The sequence below is a fragment of the Cyprinodon tularosa genome, unplaced genomic scaffold, assembly GCF_016077235.1.
Source record: "Cyprinodon tularosa strain WSP-4 unplaced genomic scaffold, ASM1607723v1 ctg229, whole genome shotgun sequence".
NCBI lineage: Eukaryota > Metazoa > Chordata > Actinopteri > Cyprinodontiformes > Cyprinodontidae > Cyprinodon > Cyprinodon tularosa.
The window spans coordinates 79,636-96,428 of NW_024038856.1; the positions used below are offsets into that span (position 1 = coordinate 79,636).

General features: G+C 45.0%; 1 protein-coding gene across 3 annotated transcripts in view; it reads right to left on the reverse strand.

The window, feature by feature from the left end:
* slc44a1b (solute carrier family 44 member 1b) overlaps positions 1 to 16,793 on the reverse strand; it is a 32,361-nt gene that overhangs the window by 3,298 nt on the left and 12,270 nt on the right. For all 3 annotated transcript variants that reach the window (XM_038286664.1, XM_038286665.1, XM_038286666.1), the window contains exons 4-15: positions 15,750 to 15,886; positions 6,225 to 6,318; positions 5,973 to 6,142; positions 5,805 to 5,894; positions 5,571 to 5,731; positions 5,311 to 5,497; positions 4,290 to 4,458; positions 4,021 to 4,177; positions 3,853 to 3,936; positions 3,627 to 3,764; positions 3,194 to 3,430; positions 2,095 to 2,193 (exon numbers count right to left, since the gene is read on the reverse strand). In XM_038286664.1, the coding sequence (XP_038142592.1) occupies positions 2,095 to 2,193; positions 3,194 to 3,430; positions 3,627 to 3,764; positions 3,853 to 3,936; positions 4,021 to 4,177; positions 4,290 to 4,458; positions 5,311 to 5,497; positions 5,571 to 5,731; positions 5,805 to 5,894; positions 5,973 to 6,142; positions 6,225 to 6,318; positions 15,750 to 15,886 (1,723 nt within the window). The remainder of the gene's footprint in view (positions 1 to 2,094; positions 2,194 to 3,193; positions 3,431 to 3,626; positions 3,765 to 3,852; positions 3,937 to 4,020; positions 4,178 to 4,289; positions 4,459 to 5,310; positions 5,498 to 5,570; positions 5,732 to 5,804; positions 5,895 to 5,972; positions 6,143 to 6,224; positions 6,319 to 15,749; positions 15,887 to 16,793) is intronic.

Here is a 16,793-nt window from a genome sequence, read left to right on the forward strand (position 1 = left end):
GCCGTAATTAAATAAAACAAAATCGAACACCTTGAAGTGGTTTCTGCAGACCAGAATCTGGTTGGGTTTAAGATTTAAGGCAATGGTCGTCACCTTCATCAGTTAATCCAGACTTCTAGCTTCAAAGTGATTAAAGGTCACCTTTGCTTTTGAGCCGCAGTTCAGGTTAAAAAAAAAGGTAGAAACTTTAAGAAGACTCTAGGGGAGTCTCCTTCCTTTTCTTGCCTGGTAGGTTTTCCTTATCTGCTGTAATATCTGGGTGACTACCTATGGGTCTCTCTCTTACAAAAGTTCATCTGTTTTGGGAATCCTTTGTTACCTCAACCAGGCCTTTCAGTAACTGTACTCAGTTCATTGTTCTGGCAGCAGGTATGAGTCTCTTCTGATCAGTCTTCTGTCTTCTTGTTAGACAATTAGTTCAATTAATCTGAACAATTGATCTCTATTTATTCATTGGATTGATGATAGGCCATTGGCAGTACACGGTGCTGTGAAATCATCAACCGCCATATTGGTACTGCCTATTTAGACCAGTCAGAATGTAAATAATAGATGCGCTACAGCAACGAATGATGATGTTCTCATTTTTAGGGGGAATTAAGACTTTTAAAATTAAAATAAATTCATCACTTTGAAACACACTTGCTGTTTCATAGTATCTGTAGACCACTGCAATTTATGGCAAAAAATAGGCACATCACATTGCATAGTCATTATGAAGTCCATGAAGTCTATAAGACATGTAATATAACATATTATACAAATCTATAAAAAAAAAATTGTTTGTTAATGGAGCATAATAATACTTTAGTCGGATATTAAGAATACCTGACTGCAGTTCTATTTTAAGGTGCCTTGATGATGGTCAGTGACCGGCGTACCTCACATGTAACAACCATACAATGCATATTGCTTTAGGTTAATAGACTATATTTATTAGGCACCATTATCCACCATCCCCCTTCTTTTTTTTTAACAACTCGACCACTGTATACATGTATTGATTACATTGCTATGGTAAATACATTACAGGCATTTTTATGTTGTGAAGCCGTGAAAGTAGGGAGTACCAAGATGGCGGCAGGTGACTTCCGTTTATTTCGGTCTATCAGCAATCCAGGAATAAATAGAGATCAGTGATCAGTATCTATATTTTAAATGATCGTGCTGCAAACTGTCATGTGTCCAAATACTCTGTCTCTACAATGTTTCATACATTTTTATAAATTTCATGGTATTTTCTCTTGAAATAATAACTGCACTATTAACTATGATGGAAAACCTCTGCCTTTAATGAAGGCAAAATTCCTACCTGAGTCTGACTCAGACTATGGTCCAGATTATTTGTAAAGGATGGAACAGTACCAACTGTTTGATGCCCAAATGCAAAGAAAAGGACTCCAATTATCTGGCGACCAAAGCATCAGGTGAGAAAGGTCTTGTTGTTTCCAGCTAGAGAGAATGACTGAAGGATTTCTGCAGCTTTTAGCTGCTGCTATCTGCTGGGTCCTGGTTGGTTTTAAAGCAACATGGTGACAAAAAACAAGGTGAACACAGAGACTCGCACACAGAGCTGCTGGAAGTTCTTTATAAAAATATTCTCCATTAAAAAAGTACAAAAGTAAAAACCAAAAAAAAAATTATAATGAAACATAAAGTCTGATTTTGGTTCCGGAAAGAACAAGCAGCTCGCATGATGATGGTGATGGTGATGATGAGGCATGCATTAGTGTTCTTCCAGCCAACAGTTCATCAGTTAGTCTGGTGTTAGCACGTGGAGGTGATGGCGGCTGATTTAGAGGCAGACTTGGCGAAGGGGGCGGGGCTTGGCGTGTGCAGCAGGCTGACAAACAGGAAGAGGGTGGAGGTGGGCAGGCAGACGCAGAGGAATAGAACCACATCCTCGCTGAGGCAGAGGACAAAGTCGCTCTGCTCTGTGAGAACCCAGTCCACCAGCACCCCCACCAGCAGGTAGTACACCTGGAACTCCTGAAGCTCCTCCCACTCCCCGCCCTCAGCCCACTGTGGCCCTGTCCCCACCCCTGACAAGCTTTGCCGCCTGGCCACGCCCCCTCCAGCACTGCATTCACTCACCATGGGCTTCATCTCCGCCCCCTCCGAAGGCGCCTCTTTCACCCGGCTCCGCCCACGTCCCCCTGAACGCTCCAATCGCCGACTGCTCTCCACGAACTCCTGCAAGGGTGGAGCCAAAACAGACAGGTGAGGTGTGTCACAAGCTGGGCACAAACTTCAGAAAACACATGAAACACGTCACTCTGCTTCACCCGCCGCTCAGAATGCTTTTTCGTTTTTGAGTTATGGACAGTACTTTGCAGGCAGACCATGAAAACGAAAAAGCAATGTCTGCTGTGTTTTCTCTTTGATCATGGCATAAAATGTGCAGTCTTAAAGAAGAAAATGCAAATAGGATGATTGATTACTAATTTAATTTATGAGTCAAGTAATGCAGCCACATTAAAATGAAAAAGCATTTCTGGAAATGCTTTTTCATTTGAAATATGGTAACGATTCACTTCCATTAACACCTTTAAAACCACAAGCAGCTAAATCAGATCATAAACAAAACGCCGCCACTGCAAAACTCTCCCTCAGCTTTTCACCAGGTGTCTTCTGCTACAATAATTACCAATATCTGATTTTGGAATCTTGGGTAAATCGAGCCATTTGGTGACGAAATGCCTACATCTTTTAAGCTTATGTTAAGTAGTCCAAGGAAGCAGTGAAATGGTGCCGCAAAAAGAAAAAAAATAGTCAGACGCGTAATTATTTTGACATGGAATGTGAGTAAGGTGAATATATAATGGTCAAAACCTGAATAGAACTTCAGCAAAACTAGATAGGACCTACTGATCCCGATTGGATAAACAATACCAAGGGGGCGTGTCTTACTGTTGGAAAGCAATGACAGTAAAATGCTGATGCTCTGGATCTGGTTCTGTTTCTTAACCTCGACTGAACAGTCCCAATACCATGGTTTCCGATTCTGAATTGCCAACATACTTCTGCAGCATTTCACATTAGGAGTGGAACCACAAAGATCACTCAGAACCAAACGTGGACCTCGGTTTGGTCCCTTAAAATTTATTATCCGTCGGGTCTCAGATCTGCAGAACTTTGACTGATTGTGATTAACAAAGGTTTCTGGGCTGGAATCGGGTCAGGCCCTGCTCACCATCAGAGCTTTATCCATGAAGAACTCCTTCCCTGGAGTGCCGTCGTTGTATTTTGTGTCGATGGCGAAGCACAGGAAGAGGACATCCACCACAATCTCGAAGATAGACAGGAAGCAGTGAGCCACCAGGAAGGAGAACAGACAGACTATGATGAGCGGCAGCAGCCACTCGGCGTAGTCCCGCTGATAGTTCAGTAGTAGGACGCCCGCGAATGCAGTGCAGGTCATGATCAGCACCTGAGGAGATGCGTGCACAGCAACACAGATCAGAGTCCAAGCTAGGGAACATTTTATAATGACTTTCTAAAAGGTTCTTGAAACACTTGTGTTGTCATTGGAAAGTTTAAAGGTCTCTATGAAGATCACAGCTTTGTATTCTGCTAAAAACAGGTAAAAAGAACCAGTTGTAGCCCCATGGGAAGAAAGGCCTCACCTTCCCCAAGAACAGCACAAAGTCTCCGACCGCATTGATTGTGGCGACTCGGAGAGCGTTTTCCACCAGGATGACAAAGGCGTCACGTGCAGACGTGCAGAAACTTGTGCTGTTGATGGCTGTGGCTGCATATGCATTCTGGGAAAGATAAAAGAAATGGAGGAGACCCGGAGGGATGGAGGTGCTAAGGGTCCGACTGAACTGCTGGGTCCTACGGGTCCTTTACCTGGTTGAGATAGTTGAGGCACTTCTCCAAACACCACAGGCAGCAGATGCAGGATTTCAGCAGACAGCGAGCGCACACGTTCTCCTATAAACAACCCATAGGTCACATGATCTACTGGGGCCAAAAGGAACAGAATGGGAACCGGTTCCTGGTAAAAGTTCTCCGTACCCGTCCTTTCAGCTGATTATGGATGTACATGAGGATGAGTCGGGGGATCTTGACCAGTGTTATGATGAAAGATCCCTTAGCAACAGTACCCAGGTGGTACCGGATCAGCCTCAGAACCGAGGATAGGATCGGGGTCACTGGGAGCCGGTTTTTATCCCTGGAAGACAAAGATTTTAAAAAAGGTCTGGAGCAGATATTAGTCTTGTCCATCTTTGGTACGGGATTCTACCCGGCTCCGGATGGGTGAAGCATTGGCTGTATAGACCCACCTTGTGAAATAGTAGGTGACCACGGCGCCGGCCACAGTCATCTGCTGACAGGCTAGGATGAACTCACTGATCCAGACCAGACCCACAGCGTGGTACCAGGTGAGGTACTGCAGGGAGCCCGTCAGCCTGAACTCTGTCAGCCCCGTCTCCTCGTTCTGCTCCGGGTTCCCTGCAAAACATCAGAACAGAAACCTGTGATGTTCTGGTTGTTGGCCAGCAGGGGCAGCCCCTCTGATGCCACTAAAGGGTGTCTGCAGGAATAGCAGTAGCAGATTTTAAAGCATTCCAGCCAACCGTACCCAGCCTGAAAAAGTATTCACCCCGTAAACAACCTGCTGGTTCCTCCCTTCAGCTGATTATGAAAACTCGTGCCGAGTTAAAAAAGGTTATCATTTTTCTGCAGCAGAACCCAACTTTTTGCTTCTGGTTAGTATCCAAAACTAATAACCAGACATTCTCCTTCTGGAGCAGCAAAGCAGCCCCTGCACTCATTCTACCACCACCATGTCTGACTGCAGGGCTGATGCTCTGGTTCTGAAACAAATGGTTCTGGAATGCAACACACACCTCTCTGGAAAGTCCACATGAACATTGGAAATAGGGATCACCAATTTTTTTTTTTGTGTTCTGCTAGGCCAGCAGAAGTCTCTCGGATGGATGTTGTTTCTACCCAGCATGTCAGACCAGGGCAGGAGAAAAATCCCTCAGTATGGTTCTGCTACCATACTGGAGGTGTTTACACCTCAGCTCTGTTCTATCATTATGATTCTGTATTTACAGAAAGAGTGGCCATGTATGGAGCATTATGACAAAATGCTACTGAGCAGAGGTAAACAGACACGGCTATAATAACGATAGCAACAATAACAGGAGCTGGAGGAAAGCCAACAAGTAAGGATTCTGTTGCATTCTAATTTGGTTCACATCCATTCAGATCTGTGTTAACTGTTATAAATCGACAGCATCGGATTTTAACATTTGCATGTTCGTTTCAGTTGAGTTTGTGTGCTCCGTCTCCAACCTGTGGTTCCCAGGAAGAGCAGCACCAGGATCCAGTAGATCCAAAAGAGCAGGAGGGCGAGAAAGGTGACGAAGGGCTGTAGGGTGAGCAGAGGGAGGTGGATGAAGACCTTTCCCGCGACGTGGAACAGTGCGATGGTGAGCGCCACTCGTTTCCTCATGAAGAGCATCAGCAGCAGGAGGATGATCTGCACACAGATGGAAACACTGAAGGCTACTCTTACATGTCCGCAAGAATGTGGGTCACGGCGTCGCACTTACGGTGAAGACGGTGGCTGAGGCGGCGTATACGAGCAGTGCCTGACCGCTGTCTCTCAGCTCCTCCTTCGGTTCCTCCTTCAGATCCTTCAGCACCTTGGAGGACGTGTCGTTCCCATACAGCCGGTAATCGATGTAGAGCCACCAGAGGACACTTGTCCCCGCTGAGAGAAAGACACAGCCTTTGGTTAAACCTCTAAAACCCACTTCCAAACATCACAAAGGAAGTGACCTCACCCAGGGATCCCAGGACCACCAGCGAGGTGAGGATCCAGACCAGGACAGCGGAAATGTATCGGATGATCACCATGAGGATCATGGAGAGAGCTAACAGACATGGGACAGCAGTGAGTGTCCAGTCTCAGCATACAGGAAGTGACATCACAGCTTTCTGTCAGCTCTCACCTAAAGCAAGAACACAGAGTCCAATGATGATCTCCTTGCTGGCTGCAACGCCGGCGATGAGTCGGTGCAGGACGCTGCTGTCCCCCACGAATGTCACCACAGCCTCAGCGAACTTGGCGTAGCAGGAGACGTCCACCGGCGTGCAGCGGTTAAATACCGGCAGCGGCTTACTGAGAAACACAGGGGTCAGAGGTCACAGGTCAGCAGAGAGCAACGTTGTCCCTTCATGGCTCGGTTAGAGGCGACACATACCTGCGAGGGACGGGAAGTTTTGGACACCTGGAGAACCGTTCAGTCTGAGCCGGGTAATCGTGGGCTGGCAATTCGTAGGAGCAGAGCTCAGAGCCTGAAGCAGGAAACAGGTAGAGCTCATCATCATCACCTTCATCATCATTACAACTTCAGGTCTTTTCTACTCTGTTCCAATCATTGTGTTACAATTAATTAGAGAAAAAAGTCTATTATAGACTTTATCACTGAAGGAACACTGAAAGTTGTCAAACTGACACTGTTTTAGGACCGCATGCTGAATTTTAATGAGCCTGATGGTTTGCGCATAAATGGTGTAAATAAAATGATAATGATGGATAAAACACAGCTTTACCATAGCTGCAGGTGAATCAAAGGAACGTCTCACTGGTTCACTCTGATAGTTTGCATATTGCTCCTTCAGTGACAGACTGCTTCCTCCTAAATGTACAAGGGAGCGTCATCACAGATCCTTCCTCCCAGCAGCTGTAAGACTTTATAACCATCACTGTTCCCAACACCCTCAATAAGTTGTTACATTCATGCTGATTTTTGCACATGCTATGTGCTATGGGGCTTCATTTTCAGCAGCAAGGTTCTCCTCCTCTGTTCCTGTAAAATGGACACCTACGGCATCAACAGACCTAGACATTTTGGACCATTTCCTCCTCCTTCATGACCGGAATCAGTGGAAATAGTAAAGTCCATTAAGGTCTGGAGGAGGGAATGCATTGGGATGAATTAGAACTGAGAGTGAGGGCCAAGGCTTCTCACCAAACATCAGTGTCTGACCTCATCAATGCTCCCAAAGTGGAATGGATAGAATTCCCATGGAATTTAATCAGGCCGAGAACTTTCCATTTTCTCATTCTCATCCCATCCCTGCTGGGTAGTGTTCATAAAATTTTTTGGGGGCTGCACACTTTTTGCCAAACACCCCGAAACCACTCTGACAGAGCTCTCAGGTCAGCTCCTGAGCAGCCAGACAACACATGCTGTGCTTATTTCTATAAGTTCACCTGTGTTGGTAAAGATGGAGAGGTTCACCATAAAAGGAACTTCTCTCCAGCTGCTTCCAAAACTTAACATCTGCTGGTAGAACAAGGGAAAACTAGCCTCGTGAGACCATCCTGATATCGCGAGCTTTCAAGATTTCACTCGCTAATCAGTCTGGAGACTCTCCGTTGAAGAAAATTTGGAGCCGTTCACCAAACGAACGTCTAATCAGCGTTGGCTTTGAGGCGGGTTGAGGTGTGACGCGAAGTGCGACAGTTCAGTCTAAAGAACATGGCAGCTTCAGCCGATGAAACTAGCGTTAGCGTGGCTATTGAGCAAGTTTTATCGGAATTACAGAGTATTTCTTCACTGAAAGAAGAGCAAAACAATGTTCTGGAGGCTTTTCTCAGAGGAAAATATTTTTTTGCTCTTCTCCTGACTGGTTTCGGTAAGAGTAGCCTGGCTGTTAGTACGTGTTGGGTTATGTGCTGTATGCTGTTTATTTTTCATGTTTTTCTTTTAATATTTTTCACTCTGGGATGTGATGATGTCTACTTTGTGCATGGAGTGTGTCAGAGGGCAGTAGAGAGCCTAAGTGTTCACATGGTGTTCAGAGAGAGAGTAGAGAGCAAGAAGCTCTAGGTTGATTAGCCTTGGTTGAGCACCTGATGGGCCTTTTGTTTGTTTGCCCTGGGTGTGGTTGAGTCAGTGGAGCACAGAGACGCTACTGGTATGTATTTTACTTCATTTTCCCACTTATGTTCTAGTAAATCATGAAATGAGATTGATGATACTGATCAGAATGTTTAATTTAAGAAATTAGATGAGAAAATGAGAGAAAATAAATGAGAGAAGGAATGTTTAATTTAATTTAATCTATATTATACTAAGTCTAATATAGAGAACTATACATGTTTGCATGTGTGACTATGGTTCATGGTGGAACTAATATCTGTTTGTTTTTTCTTTTCTTTGTTGAGGTTATCAACCTGCTTATGATTCAACAGAAAATGACAAAAGTCAAATAAAAGAAGTGACTAAGTTGATCTGAGTTGTTTCCTGCGTCCTCTGTGCCAAGCCTGGTCGAGTTCAGGCAGACAAACCCCAAAATAACTCCACAGTTGATAACCAGTCGGGCAGCCTGGACAAAGAGATAAACAGGTCCAGTGTAAAGCTGTAGACGCAAGGGTGCAAGCTGTGAGTGTCAACAAAGTCTAAAATGGCAGAAGATGTTCTGGAGAAGACGGTCAAACAGCTCAAAAGAGAGAGGACCACTGCAAAAAGCAGCTTCACCAGACAAGCCAACTTTATAAGTAAAGGAGCAGATGGCATGGTTGAAGAAGAGCTACGGGAGGAATTCAATAAGCTTTCAGTCTGTCTAAGAAATATATTTGAAGCGAACGATGAGTACAGGATTGGATTGCTGGCTGAGGCAACAAAAGAAGAAGAGGCGGGCCTTGAAGAGCAGCTGGAAAGTGATATAGAAAAGACTGTTGGTGAGGCTGAAACAAGGTTTAATGAGGTGTGTGGAATCATCCAGAAGAACCTGTGGTCAAAGTATGGTCAAGATGAAATCACAGCTGCAATCCTGGTGGCAGAGGAAAGTGCTGATGTAGCAGGAAACCTACCTGTTCAGAGTACTCACCTGGAGGGGTACGAGGTGCATCTAAGTCTCCTGGAGAAGAGGATGAAGGACGTCATCAAGGCCATGTCAAAGTGGGAGCGATGGATCCCTGGGTTGGAGAAAAGAGATCTTGATGGCAGGATCAGAGATCTCAAAGGAACCAGCAGTAGGCTTGAACTGAGGAAAGCTGAATTTGCCACTGCACGGAGAGTTGCAGAGGAAGCAAGTGCTGCGCAACCTGCAAACGTGGTGGCTGGAGGTCCAATACAAGCAGCACCTACGGTGAGGATTAAACCGACAGCTCTCCCTACCTTCAGTGGAAACAACAGAGATTATCACAGATGGAGAAAGGATTGGGAGAATCTTCAGAGACAAGGAGAGCCATCTGGGTCAGCAGAGGTCAAGAAAATTCAACTCCTCAGCAGCGTCGAAGACAGAATAATGAAGGATCTCAGACTGTCAACCTACACTACTGCTGATGAGATCTTCAGAGTCATGGAGAACAGGTTCGGCAATAAGGCAACAATTGTCCTAGAAATCCTAGAAGAATTAGAGAAAATGGCTCCTGTGAAGGGAAATCAACCAAGGAAAGTCATCGAAGTAATTCAGACTGTGGAAAAAGCCCTAGCAGATCTGACAGAGCTGGGGAGCTCCGGTGCGATAAGGAACCCATTGGTCATCAGGACAATAGAGAGTAAATTACCTGATTTTGTGAAAAGAGACTGGTTGATCTTCATGCTAGAGTCAAGCAATAATGTCACCCCAGAGAACCACTTTGATCTGCTCCTGAAGTTCCTAAAAAAGCAGGAAGGCGTCCTGGAGAGACTTGAGCAGCTCAAAAGTGTGGAGAAGAGAGAGAGACCAGACTACTGCCCAGGAAGGAAACCTGAGAAAAGTTATGCTTCTACCAAGATGGCAAAGAAAGAAATGGGGGAAGTGTGTGCAGTGTGTGATGACTGGAGGCATCATAACAAGATCTTCTTCTGTAAAAAGTTTAGAGAATTGAAACATCAGGAGAAAAAGGCGGCCGTAAAGAAGCTAGGTGCGTGCAAGAAATGCCTCGGATTGCATGATGACAGTAATTTCTGCAAGGACACCTACCTGTGCAGAAATAAAGATTGTAACAAAGATGGAACCTCTGATCACCATTATCTCCTCTGTCCAGTTGGGAGCAACAGCAAAGTTAGCATTGAAACCAGCAGGAAAAGCAGTGTGGGGAAAAGCAAGCTGACTGAAGAACAGGAACGTTTTCTGTCTGAACTTACCCCTGAGATGGCAGAGAGATGCAGAGATGCATTCACCAACAGTATTGCCCGGTCAGCTAACACAAACAAAAAACAGTCAGAGCTTTTGATGAGAAATGGGCTCTGTGAGCTTCCTGTTATTTTGATGCTGATGGAGGTCACCGCTAATGCAGGACAGAAGGTGGGAACACTGGTGGATCTTGCATCTGACACAAACTACATTACCCATAAGGCTGCTGACAGGCTGAGGTTACGAAGTGAAGATGTAACCTTGGTTTTGTATGGTGTTGGTGGGATGACTATGAGAGTGAACACAAAGAGGTACCTTCTCAGAGTCAGGATCAAGACACCCAAAGGCAAAGAAAGAGCACATGAAATGGTCTGCTATGGGCTGGATGATATCGCCAAGGTGCACAAAGTAATAGAACCTGAGAGGTTAAAAGAATTCTTCCCAGAGGTTGAGCTGGAGGAGCTAAGAAGACCAAAAGATGTCGAGCTTCTTATCAGCCACAGAGAGGGAAGGCTTGCTCCTCAAAGGAAGAGAGTGGTTGGGGACCTCGTCTTGTGGGAGAGTCCACTTGGGAAGACAGTGGGAGGAGCACATCCTGATCTCTTTGAAGATGCAGAAGTGGTAGCCCATGGGTCAAGAACCCACTTCGCGCGGTCCATGAGAACAGCTGCTGTCAAATATGAGGAGATTCTCAGAGACACATCTGAAGCAGAGGATTCCCTCCTAAAAAAGGAGCATCAGGCTAATGTAAATTTTACAAGAGCCACTAACAGTGAGTTTCTTGAATGGTGGAGATGGGAGAGTATTGGGGCAGCCTGTGAACCGAGATGTGGGGGATGCAGATGTGGAAATTGCCAACCGGGAGGGAAAGTAATTACCCTGGCAGAGGAAAAAGAACTGGAGATCATTAAAAAAGGTCTCACGTACATCAAGAAGGAAGATACTCACGTGAACTCACCACACTGGGATGCAAGGTATCCATGGGTTGAAGACCCTGCCTCTCTCCCCAACAACAGGAGTGCAGTGGAAGCCACATTTTTAAGAACAGAAAAGCAATTGGAAAGAGAGCCTGAATGGAAAACTGCATACACAGCGCAAGTACATGAGATGGTTGAACGTCATGCTGCCATGGAACTCACTGAGGAGATGAGAGGAAACTGGAAGGGGCCGGTGTGGTATGTAAGCCACTTTGTGGCACCTAACCCTCACTCAGTCACGACCCCAGTGCGATTGGTGTGGAATAGTAGCCAAAAATTCAAAGGCGTGAGCATGAATGACCTTCTTTTAAAGGGGCCAGATGTTTTAAACCCAATTAGAGCTGTCCTGCTAAGGTTCAGAAGAGGTGTGTATGCAGCCCTTGGTGACATCAAAAAGATGTATAATTCAGTGTGGCTGGAGGAACGTGAAATGCATCTACACCGATTTCTCTGGAGGGACAAGCCAGAGGAAGATATAAAAGAATATGCCATCACACGGGTCAATATAGGAGACAGACCAGCTGGGTGCATAGCACAGCTCGCTATGCGTGAGACGGCAAGACTATCCATCTTTACTCACCTGAAGGAGGAGTGCAGGATTCTGGAAGAAGATAGCTATGTGGATGACATCCTAACATCCCACAACAGTCTGGAGGAACTGATCAAAATCACACAAGGAGTGGAGGACATCTTGAAGGCAGGAGGCTTCTTTCTCAAGCCTTGGGTGTGGTCAGGCCAAAGTGGGAGGCAGGTTGCTGCAGGGGGAATCCCACAAGAGCTGGAGGCAGCAGCGCAAAAAGCAGCAACAATCATCCTTCCAAACCAGATGAGGGTTGAAGACAACAAGGCCCTGGGTGTTGGGTATCAGGCGGAAGAGGACATGCTTTACATGATGACATCAATCAACTTTTCCAAGAGGAAAAGGAAGGTTAGACTGGGTGAGCATCTTAACAAGGAGAATGTGAGACTGGAAACACCTGATCCACTGAGCAGGAGAGAGCTGCTTAGTCAGGTAGCTGGGCTTGATGACCCAATTGGGCTAGTCACACCAGTCAAACAGAAGGGAGCAATCCTTGTAAGGAAGGCCTTCCAAGAGGCTGGAGGTGGAAAGATGACTCAAGAGGCCTGGGTGATTAAAGGTCGAAGACTTGCAAAGAAAGTGGTTGACAGTTGTGTCATCTGCAGGAAGCTCAAAGCCAAGCAATGTCAGCAAGTTATGAGTGAACTGCCACAAGAAAGAGTGAGCTCCTCAAATCCATTTGAATTTACGAGTGTTGATTTGTTTGGACCATATGAGGTCAGAGACGAGATAAAGAAGAGGACTAAACTGAAAGTCTGGGGGATCGTATTCTGCTGCATGGCTTCAAGAGCTGTTCACACCGATGTTGTCAGTGACCAGTCATCAGAAGGGTTTCTCTTGGCTTATCAGAGATTCACATCCCTCAGAGGACACCCAAGGAAGCTGTGGTCTGACGCTGGGACAAATTTTGTGGGGGCCAAACCTGCACTGAAGGAGCTCCAAAGTTTCCTAAATAAACTGAACAAAGCTGAGCTTGAGGTTAAAGCTGCAGGGAATGGAACAGAATGGTCCTGGAAGATCCACCCAGCAGACTCCCCCCACAGGAACGGAGCAGCAGAAGCAGCAGTCCGGTTAGTCAAGAGCCTTAAATAACCTTGGTGGTGATGGAGTCTTTACATGGGGAGAGTTCCAGACATTTCTCTTCATGGCAGCAAATTTGGTAAATGAACGGCCCATAGCTGCCAGAGTTCAAAGTCGTGAAGACTATGTGGAGTATGTTAGCCCAAACTCCCTCTTACTTGGTCGGGCCAGCCCAAAGGGAGATCCAGGAGATTTTCAGTTTGAGGGCTACTTGTATAAAAGACTCCAAAGTATCCAGCAAGAAGTCAGCAGGTTCTGGAGAAAGTGGTGTGAGCTGGCTGGTCCCAACCTGTTCATCAAAAGCAAATGGCACACAAAGCAGAGGAATGTCACGGTGGAAGATGTTGTGTGGCTGGCGGATCAAAACGCTTTAAGAGGCCGATACAAGCTTGGCAGAGTTGTCAGTGTAAATCCTGACCAAAGAGGAGTCGTGAGGGATGTGAATGTGAGGACTTTTCCAAGCTACCCTGTTCCAATGAGTAAAGGAGGGACACTGCACAAGCAAAGGAAAAACACAGATAAACTCTCATCCAGAATCCCCTCCACCATCGTTCACAGGGATGTCAGACGCCTGGTGGTTCTGCTTCCTATTGAGGAGCAACATTAAGAGACAATAGTGTGACCTCCTTGGGTTCATTAACCAGGAGCTCAAGTGGGAGGTGTTGGGTTATGTGCTGTATGCTGTTTATTTTTCATGTTTTTCTTTTAATATTTTTCACTCTGGGATGTGATGATGGCAGTAGAGAGCCTAAGTGTTCACATGGTGTTCAGAGAGAGAGTAGAGAGCAAGAAGCTCTAGGTTGATTAGCCTTGGTTGAGCACCTGATGGGCCTTTTGTTTGTTTGCCCTGGGTGTGGTTGAGTCAGTGGAGCACAGAGACGCTACTGGTATGTATTTTACTTCATTTTCCCACTTATGTTCTAGTAAATCATGAAATGAGATTGATGATACTGATCAGAATGTTTAATTTAAGAAATTAGATGAGAAAATGAGAGAAAATAAATGAGAGAAGGAATGTTTAATTTAATTTAATCTATATTATACTAAGTCTAATATAGAGAACTATACATGTTTGCATGTGTGACTATGGTTCATGGTGGAACTAATATCTGTTTGCTTTTTCTTTTCTTTGTTGAGGTTATCAACCTGCTTATGATTCAACAGAAAATGACAAAAGTCAAATAAAAGAAGTGACTAAGTTGATCTGAGTTGTTTCCTGCGTCCTCTGTGCCAAGCCTGGTCGAGTTCAGGCAGACAAACCCCAAAATAACTCGACAGTACGTCATATGCTTCGTTGATCTGATTGGTTTATTTGGCCCGTCTATCACCAACATAGGCCAATCAGCTAACCAGTATTTTCGCCCCTTCCCAAAATTACTTCAACCGAAGGTTTCCAGATGGATATGCGGAGCAAATCCATCTGGCGGAGTCAGGTTAAGGGAAAACAACCTCTGTCTACTTCTGGACTCCTACAGACTAGCTACCATCTAAGGGGTGAGCTCCATGTTTGAACCTGGGGAGATAATATGCATCTCTGGGACAATATCTGCTCAGATCCCACCGTAGGTCAGCTGAATCTCTGAACTCTGTTAAAAAAAAACAACCTACTCTACACTGAAAAAAAATACACTACTTGAAAAAGACAAGTAACTTTAAATTGCCTGGCTAGAATTTCTAAAACAAATTAAACACATTTCTTAAACTGGAAAGCTGCTTCAGCTGCCATTTTATTGCTATTTTAAAGGAATAGTACACCCAAAACATGATTAGCCTTCATTTTCTACTCACCCCCATGCTGAACAACACTCTGGAGTACTTTTTTGATATCTCAAATGCATCTGGAGATCTGGGAGGCTTCTTGCTGTCTGCTGACATTCAAATAATGGAGGTCTATGGTGACCGAGACAGAAAGGTCCATAAAAGTCCACAAAAAACGTGTCAATATTCCTCCATACTGCTCGTCCAATGTATTCCAAGTGTCCTGAGTGGGTAGCATCCAGAATTTACTCGAAACGAAGTCATTTAGAATGTTTTTAGAGCATAAACAGTAGTGTATAGGATTTCCTGAAAGCGCGCACATGCGCGCTCACGACGTTACGGAAGCCGGCAGACCAAGCCAGATGAAAGTGCGCATTCAGCGTCTGCTCTGCCAATAATGCAAGCGTAGAAGAAGAAATGTGCTGTTTACCTGTGCAAAGAAAGAACCAACGAAAGAAAAATGTCTGAGGACTTCAGTGTTGAGGAAGAGCATGAGTTCTTTGCCGAGCTGAATGCGCTGGTTTGGTCTGCCGGCTTCCGTAGCGTCGTGAACGCGCATGTGCGCGCTTTCAGGAAATCCTATACACTACTGTTTATGCTCTAAAAACATTCTAAATGACTTTGTTTCGAGTAAATTCTGGATGCTACCCACTCAGGACACTTGGAATACATTGGACGAGCAGTATGGAGGAATATTGACACGTTTTTTGTGGACTTTTATGGACCTTTCTGTCTCGGTCACCATAGACCTCCATTATTTGAATGTCAGCGGATAGCAAGAAGCCTCCCAGATCTCCAGATGCATTTGAGATATCAAAAAAGTACTCCAGAGTGTTGTTCAGCATGGGGGTGAGTAGAAAATGAAGGCTAATCATGTTTTGGGTGTACTATTCCTTTAAGCTCTAACCAACAATAGTTAAATAGTTACACTGTAACTGGAAGATAAAGAGGATCAGCTAAAATATCTTAAGTTATAAAACGTAGAAAACCTTCTTGAAAAGGTGAAAAACATGACTTGATCTCAAACTGAACCATTATTGGAGAAATCATCTAATCAGATGTTTCCTTTACGTTCTGATGCTCTGACTAAGCATAATCACCATGACAACCCAGAAGGAGAAGGCGGTTCTGGTTAACGTAGCGTAACCTTCGTTCACCTTTTGACTACACTTTACCATCATCCTCCACAGATTGCAGCCCATCTCTCTGCTCCTCTACAGGTCGAACAGCCATGACCCAGCTGTGTGTGATGAGCTCACCGTTTATCATGGCGAACCTCCTCAGATCCTGGTAGGTCTTCAGCTCCTCAGTGGGACACAGAGACACGCACAGAGCCATGGACTTGATTTTCCTCTGAACCAGATCGATGTTGCAGGGATCCAGGAAGAACACAAACCTGCAGTGAACAGGTTAAAAAAAAAACAACGTGTGAGCCAAACTTTTCCAGGTGTATAATCATGACTCAGCAGACTGATCTGCCCAAAGTCCAGCTGCAGCTTCCCACTCTGACCAGTTTGATAAGATCCAGCAGAACCAGCAGATGAAACTGAGTGGAGGAGGATTCAGGCCTGAAAATGTGTGACTCGGCTATAAAGGAACAAGCTCCCACACTGCTGAACATTCGCTGCTTTATATCAAAGATCAGTCATTCCTGAACCAGAACTTGCCATCCCAAACCACCTCAGAATGTCTCCATAAAGGAACAATCTCTAGTCCGTACACAACAGATTAATAAAACAGCTAACAGTTATTTTACTAAGTTAATCTTTTTTTTTTTTCCAGCTTTTGTTGTCATTACTGTGTCACAAGTAGAGAACAATGAAATTCACTCTCTACATTTAACCCATCCCCTCGGGGAGCAGTGGGCTGCCATTGTGTGGCGCCCGGGGAGCAGTGTGGAGGTAAAGGGTCTTAGCTCAGGGACCCAGAGTGGCAGTCTGTGGGAGTGGGGAACCTCTGGATTGCAAGCACAATGCCCTAAACACAAGGCCACCACTCTTAATAAATTTTTTATGATTAAAAATCATAAAGCAAACGTTGCTTAATTGGAGATATTTTCCAAAATCAGAACCAGGTGATGCTGGCTGGAGCATCTTTACAGAAAAAGTTTTTCACCTCAAATGCTAAATGTGTTTTAGCTCTGAGTGGGTGGTTCTCTCAGTATTTTGCTCTACTTAACTATTATTGGCTCACTAAGCTCACACGTTTTAATAATTAATCAATCAGAACTGATCCTATCAATTCATTCAGCCCTAATCCTAACCTGACCTGTACTTACATCATGTTTTGTCAAGTATGATGAC